General features: G+C 46.3%; 1 protein-coding gene across 1 annotated transcript; it reads right to left on the minus strand.

The window, feature by feature from the left end:
- Positions 1 to 280: 280 nt before the first annotated feature.
- On the minus strand, positions 281 to 7,253 carry PRSS35 (serine protease 35). The gene is made up of 2 exons (XM_082300390.1): positions 7,178 to 7,253; positions 281 to 1,583 (listed from the first exon to the last, which is right to left on the minus strand). Exon 2 carries the CDS (start codon positions 1,565 to 1,567, stop codon positions 329 to 331), a length of 1,239 nt encoding a protein of 412 aa, XP_082156516.1. The 5' UTR covers positions 1,568 to 1,583; positions 7,178 to 7,253; the 3' UTR covers positions 281 to 328.
- Between the last annotated feature and the right edge of the window lie 271 nt (positions 7,254 to 7,524).

Consider the following 7,524-nt stretch of genomic DNA (forward strand, 5'->3'; position numbering starts at 1 on the left):
TCAACCCTTCCCCTGGGGAAAAAAAAATTGACAAACAAGTGCAGCCATTTTTTTTTCTCCTCATGAATGACTTGAATTTATCACAATTGCAAACATAAATATAGTTTGGGATTTTAAGTGCGTACTAGGTTGATTACAATTAGAAATATTTTGTCTCACAATTCTATCCCCCCCCAGCAATTCAGCATTCCTCAAGTCACCATAGCACTACTTGTGAGCTTTGAGTTCAAAAACGTTCTGACACGGAGCGATGTTCCTCCAGTAACTGTTGCGGCCGACTTTCACTCTATGGCAGTGCGGGTGCTAAGCAAGGGAGGTTCAGCTCTCTTCAGCCTTGTGTGCAATTCTCATCGTTCCCATGTATCCAGAAGCAAATCTGGGCATATTTGAGAGGAGTAATTCGGACTGCTACATTGTAATCCTGCTGTTCACCATTGATGTCCACCCACTGATGGCCTGAGTAAACAGCGATGATCTTGCGTTTCCACTTCTTTTTGTTCGGCTCCTTAAGACGGAGATAGATCCCAGATCCTGTGGAGCCAGGCTCAGCATCACAGTACTGATAAAACAGATCATTGGACTCATCAGAAATGCTACAAAATCTGTAGACCAGCTGCCCAGACCGATCATTGTCAAAACCTGAGAAGTGGATCATGCTCCCAGGCATCATTTTGATTGTTGGGCTGATTCCCAGATCCATGTATTTCCTTTTGTGGGGACGCTTGAGCTCAAGAACAGCATAATCATAATCCAGGGCAATATCCCCAGAGACACCCTTAAACCAGCCTTTCGGGATGTGCGTACTCTTCACGCGGGTCCACTGGAAGGAGGGCATGCCATCTGAGGTCCCCTGCTTCCTCCCAGATCTCCTCTGCTTTCTCCCATCACCTTTGGATTGTCTTAATTCTGTGGCAGCTTTGGGATCCTCTTTGGCCGCAGAAATTTCTCTCCTACTTCTTTTAGCACCTTTGTGTTTCCTGCCGTTGCCTCTGGATTTCGTCTTCATCAGGCCCACCCTCAGTCTTTTGCTGCCCTTGACATAATCCTTGCCATTGTGCAGACAGTGGGCTGCTGTCAGCACGTGCTTGGGGGAAACGAGAATGCCACTGCAGCCGGTGGAGATCTTCACAGCTGTGTTGAACGGAAAGTTGGTCATAAACCTCTTGTCATAGATGCTGAACCTACTGTCTGTTCCATATATCTGCCTCTTCTTTCTTGAAGGCCTTCGTGTGGTTGTGTTCCCAGCTGGGTCAAGCACTGCTCCGAGGACATTCACTTCCGTCAGGGTTCGTGTGCCGTTTTCAAAAACAGTCTCATAGGATAAGAGGTTCTTCAAGTCAGACAAGCTTGGCACTGGCAGTTTTCTTTGACATTCAATTCCACATACACTGTTCAGCTCTAATTTGGTTTTTGCTTCAAATTTAGGGCTGTCAAGGGAGAAAGTTCTTTCTCTCACAATCTGGGGAATCTTCTTTAAGTGCCAAGTAAAATCTTGTTCAGTTTCTGTTCCATTACTGAGACCCAATATAGGTATGAAAAATATGAATAGCAGTAACATGTGCTCCATTTTATTTTATTGTTTTCTAAAACAAGAAAGAGAGATTTGAAAATACACTTTGGAAATATACACAGTTATCTTAACATCTTTAAGTATAATCATGCAGTTTTAGAACTGACATTAATGGAACAGAATTCTACACTCTGCTCAAAATAGAAATGCCTCATATATTCCCTGTACTGCCTCTGACTCTTCCAATGGTTTCTAGCAAGATGGGTGCAGATAATTCAGCCAGCATCCATGCTGAGTTACCTACTGGAAGATGAAACCTCCTGTTTTTCCCTCAGTGGACAGCAGTCTGAGTCATTCCACTTGGTCAAGCATCCTGGTTTTATTTATTCCAAAGGAATGCAGTTATACATTATGTTTCTGCTTCTCTTTTCTATAGCTATATGGTTGAAGGTAGAACATAGTTGAAAACCCTCAGTGTATTCAAAAGCTGGGAGCCGAGCAGAGATGGATAGACAGACTACACTCGTGAGACTTAGGAACTCTTGGGAAACCAGGCCAATTGTGCTCTTTCATGAAGTGGTCAAAAAGTGGCTTTAACTGACTTAAAAGTCACCAGTGCTTCTCCATTACCCACCCAGCTGAGAATTATGAATCTGTCTGTATGAAAAATGGCACTTTGCTAGCTGCTATCCCAAGGAAACCAGGTCTTCTAGGACAGACAGACAAGTGAGGAAAGCAGAATGTTGCTGGTGTAGAAGAGTCTCCTGGTTACATATACATGCAGCAAAGCTCAGCCAAGTAGGAGGGACAAGCCTGGTTACTCATCACATGCCTTTTTCAGGATCCCACAAAGGCTGTAGGAACTGTGCTGTGTCTTACGGTCACATGTGGAATGCCCCACCTACATGGGGTGATGCACCACGCCAAGAGCTAATATTTTAAATGGGAAAGACAAAAAACACTATTATTCCCATCTGTAGCTGAGAAACATGCAGGAAAAATGTAAAATTGTTAGAAGTCTGAGGCAGAGCCAGAAACTGAACCCAGAACTCTTGATTCTGAGCTCAAAACATTAAAAGACCATTTTTCTCCTTTGGCAGCACTGATGTCAGTGGCATTATCCAACTACTGGCGGCTGCCACTGGGAAACCTGTGCTCAGTTCCAACATCCTTCATTCCAATTACATGGAAACCTCAGCAGTGAAGAAAGAAAGGGTCTATGATTAAACTTTAAAAGCCAAGCAATTCAAGGATTTGTATGTGGTTAAGCTCTCTGGTTAACATTGCAATGGCAGTGTAGGCCAGGCCAAATATAACCACTTTCCTTAATTTTAGTTTAGAATAATAAAAGTGGTGCTCTCCAGTGAAACAGCCTGTCTACAGGCTAGCTGAAGATCTAGCATGAGAAATAGGGGTATATGTGCAACATATAAAAAGAAGAGGGAATATCACTTTCAAAGTTGTATAATGGATCAGTGACATGATTTTTGAGGCATCTTTACTCTATAGACAGATTTGTTGTCTATAGTAAGTAATAATTTTAATTTTTAAAACTTAAAATAAGCACTACAGTTCAACCACAGCTTGTTGCTTCTGATGCCAAAATCAGAGAGTGGATTTGTTTTAGCATAGCTTTGACACTTTTCACCTTTGCCAGAATGGAACAACAACTTTGAGCTGGAGTCCACTTACTAGGATATATATATATATATATATACACATATATAAACCACATTTCACAGCACAAAGAAACCCTCCCTGGCTTTAAAGTAGCTAACTCAGGTTTTGGAGAAGATGTGTAGACTTTCCTAGAACTTCTGGAGATTACAGTGATCACAGGTCTGAGTTCTGGGGTGTAAGTGGTCACATGAAAAGATATCAGGAAGTTTTGAAAGCAGAGCAGAATCACCCCAGGCACAAGATTTTGTAGAGGGATGCCAGCTGTTCACACCAGTCTAGCTTATTGGTATAGCAGAAATGTGCACATTTAAACATTAACTTTGATATACAAAGTTACCTTCAAAGTGTTGGTTCGGTTATCGCTCAACTAGCACTAAATCTGAGGAAGAATGACTATTTTACGTATCTATGGGTAAGTTAGAAGGTGCCAAAATAAAAAAATACTATAACGAGAACATTAAAAATACCTTTCTGGCCTGACTAAAGGCTTGCCTGTCCTAAAATCCTGTTTCTGACACTGGCTAAATGTGGTTGCCTAGGGTAGAGGACAGGAAGAGTGCAACCATGTATGCCCCTCCTCCCTCGTGGTTTCTTAACTTACAAGCAGTTGTACCTGGTGGACTTTAAAGCAGAGGTAATTTCTGTAGTGTAAGGAAACCTTAATTAATTTCTCTTCCATAGTTTGACAGTCTTCCCTTGAATACATACAAAATTTTGTAGCCGTAATGTTCTGCATCCAGGAGTTCCACAGCTTAACTACATGTTGCATGAGGAAGCATCTCCTTTATTTCCAGCCTGTCACAAACTAGCATGGTTTGAGGATAACTAATGTTATATTAATGTAGAAAAGCTGGTTTAAATTTGCTTTGCCCTGATATACCTGCTGAACAAGACAGTTCTAATGTTAGGCTTGAGAATGATTTTTCTATTTTTCCCTAGAATACTCCTCCCTTTCTCAGCTGTTCCTCAGGGTCTGGATATTTGATTTCCTCTGTAGCTGAACTTTGTGAGCCCTAAGGAAAGTTCAGTCACTAACTGCTTGTTCATACAGAAAGTCTGGGTTGATGTCATTCCACTGTGATGGCTGAAGTCTTCCCAGATGCACTCATAACTAAGTTTATAGGGAAGTCCATGTTTTTCTCTCTGCTTTATAGAGAGATTTTCTGCAAGGAAATGAGTGGAGTACTATGGCTCCCTTCTGCCACTCTTAGAAAGAAAGAAAACAGTCAAAGCACAGAACCTTCAATAGATGCCTTGGAGCCTTCCATTTGAAACACGATACTCAAGTGCTCACTGCTTACAAAGGCAGTCTTGGAAGCCAAGATTTTCCTCATTTATAATGAACCACTTGTCACTGGGAATGAACTAACTACACTTCAGGATAACTGGAAGAAGTTCAAGGAACTTAATAAACATGGTAATTCTCATTACAGACCAGAGCAGTGGTCCTGCTAGGCAGCTTTGTCGTTTCCAGCCATGCATTTAAGATCTGTTTACTAACCCCATCCCTACTGTTTAAGGGAGGCTGACTCCAAGCATGGGCAATGTCAGCAGCTGCCATGGTCCAGTACAGGCTGCTGGCAAACGGGAAACACAGGGCTCCTCTTGCCAGATGATGAGGATGTAAATGTGTCGATGGGTGCAAAGACAGCATTGCAGGGTGGGAGAACAGGAGAAAGAATACAGCCTCCAGAGGAAGGAGGAAATGTTCTGAGAAGGCTTCAAGCTGATTTCAAGAAAAAACCCTCAATCTCAATATGTTACCCATTCTGCCATGCTGTTCTCCACTCTTCCTCCAAGCCCCTCTGCCCTCTCCTTTCCTTCACTCCTTTCCCATACAGATTTTGGGTTGTCTTACAGTAATTGGAATTCTTGAGTCAGCTCTTTAAGGCAGGATGAATTGCTTCAGAGAAGACAAGATGGAAACCAGAAAGTGAGAGAGATTCCCAGCTAAATGAAAATGCTGAAGTTCTTCCTCTAGTTTCCAAACCCAGCTGATAACAGGACTCCCTGTTTGGTGGCATTCCAGCTGCCAGGCGTATCCATACAAGTAAAACTATTTTCAGTTCTTTCACTTCTTGCTTCCAACATTAAACCTTTCTTGCATCCACAGGACAAGAACTACCTAATTTTTCAGGATATCCTTCAAATATTTTGTTATTATAACCTACCTTATTCCAGCTGAATGCATCTCAGATGCTCAGGAAAAGGCTTAGAATCAAGCAGAACTAGAAGAGGTTTCTCTTCAGGCTACCACAGAGGGAATTTACGTATCAGTGTAGCTCAGAGAGAAGAAAAGTTCAGTCCAGTTTCCTGGCAGTGTTTTATCTTGGTCTGTTCAGTGCAGCCTCTATTCTGGGGTTTCCTTCTTCTTGGAGGAGAGTTAACACATTTCAAACTAAGCTTACACAATTTTAAATGCAATTTTCAGGCAATAAAAAAACCAGAGGCTGCTATAGTAACCATCTCCTTTAACTGCTTTTGGTCTTATTCTTGAAATGACCTGAAAGCTGGAATTCAAAGTTCTACTCTGACAAAGCAAAATAGACAACAAATTTTTGAAATCTCTCACTCCCTGGAAGAAACCATTGCCCTAATCTTACCTGCCACTTCTCCTCCCTTCCCTCTTCCAGGTGTGCTCACTTAGTACAGCAGTGCATGAATGTTGTCCTCCTCTCTGACTTGCGGGAAAAAAAACCCACTGCGGCTCCTGGCTCTTACAAAACTTAGGCAGCTTCAGTACTCATAGGAAGAACTAATTGTACGCGGCAGGCGTCACAGCTCGTTTCTGAAACCCCACACGCGGGGGAAATAAAGGCCCGTGGCTGAGTGGCGCTGGCCGGGGCTCCCCTCTGGCGCAGTGCCCGCCGCGGCCGCGGGGCGGCGCTCCCGCAGCGCCGGCAGCGGCTCCGTGCCCGGCTGCAGCCCCGCGCCCCGGCCGCTCCTCCCGACCCTCCCGCGGCCGGGATCCGCTCCCCGCTCCTCCGGGCCGGCAGGAGGCGGAGGGGAACGAGGTCGCGCCCAGGCCACTGCTCTGCTGCTGAACGGCTCCGGGGGTCCAGCGCTGCCAGGCGGGCAGCGGCCCCGGGACGGCAGCGGGCGGGCACAGACCGGGAACCGGTCAGAGGAGCGGCGGGGACGGGAGGGCTTTGCCGGGATGGCCGCCTTCCCGCTGCCCTCTCCGCTGTTGCCGGCCGCTCCTATGTGTTCGAGTGTTAAAGCCCAGGGCTATCCTGGAAGAAGACGAGGATTTGGGGAGTAAGTCTTTAACTCTATCTCTCCTAAGCCATCCCCGTGTCCTGCTCTCCGTAGGAGGCTCTGCTTTTCCGCGCCGGATCCAAAGGAGTTTCCCTCTACAAAGCCTGCAAGTTAAATACCTTGGCACGGCTCTTTCATTTTTGCTATTCCAAGATAAATCTGCTTCCAGCAGTGACGAGTCTGGATGAAATTAGTGTCAATTCCAGAGGAGCGCGGAGATGGTAGCGCTAATACTGAGGGGATGAATCAGAATTAAAGGAGAGTTTGTTTTGAAGGGTGAAGAGGCTCCTTGCCTGCTCTCCGCAGAAGGCACAGCACAGAGGCAACCCCCGAAAACCCAACAAATATGTCCCTTGCCTCAGTCCCGTTAAGCCGTCTTGTGAAACCGGCTCCAAATATTGAAAAACAAGGACCGGAGAAACGCGTGGCGTTTTAGTCCTATCAAAAATATATGCATCAGGTTAAAGAGGCAGGAACTTTTAAACAACGCATCTCAGCTGCCAAACTCAAGGTATTTACATCGCTCAGCCCCTTCATATTTTAAAACGACCCGCGTAGGAAGAATGACACCGCAAAAATCTATCACTTTAGAGACACTGGTTACCTCGGACTGCCCGGTCCCCGGCACCGGGCAGTCCCCCTCAGCCCCCATCCCCAGCTCCCCTCCTGCCCCCTCCAGCTCTCTGCCTCTTCCCCCGAGGCCGACGCCGAGAAGGGTCTTGGTCATACCTGGCACCCCGCAGGACGGACGGAGGGGAGGGCGGCCGCAGCCTCGGGGCTCAGGCTCCCGGCTCCCCGCTCCGCGCCGCTCGTCCGCCGCCCAGCGCCCGCGGCTACTGAGGACGGGGCGGGGGGAGCGGCCAGGTCTTCCCAGGCGGGGGAGGGGATGGAAAAAGAAAAAAAAAAAAAAAAAAAGGGAAAGAAAAAAAAGAAAGAAAAAGAAGGCGAGAGGGAGGAAGCCGGGAGGGCGCGAGGGGGAGGGCCGAGGGGAGCGGAGGCAGATCCCGGTGTCTCCTCTGATGGGAAGGGAAGAACGGGCTCTGCCTGCGGGGCGGGGAGGCGCATCGCCCCGGCAG

This window comes from Coloeus monedula, assembly GCF_965178545.1.
Source record: "Coloeus monedula genome assembly, chromosome: 2".
In the NCBI taxonomy this organism is placed as follows: Eukaryota; Metazoa; Chordata; class Aves; order Passeriformes; family Corvidae; genus Coloeus; species Coloeus monedula.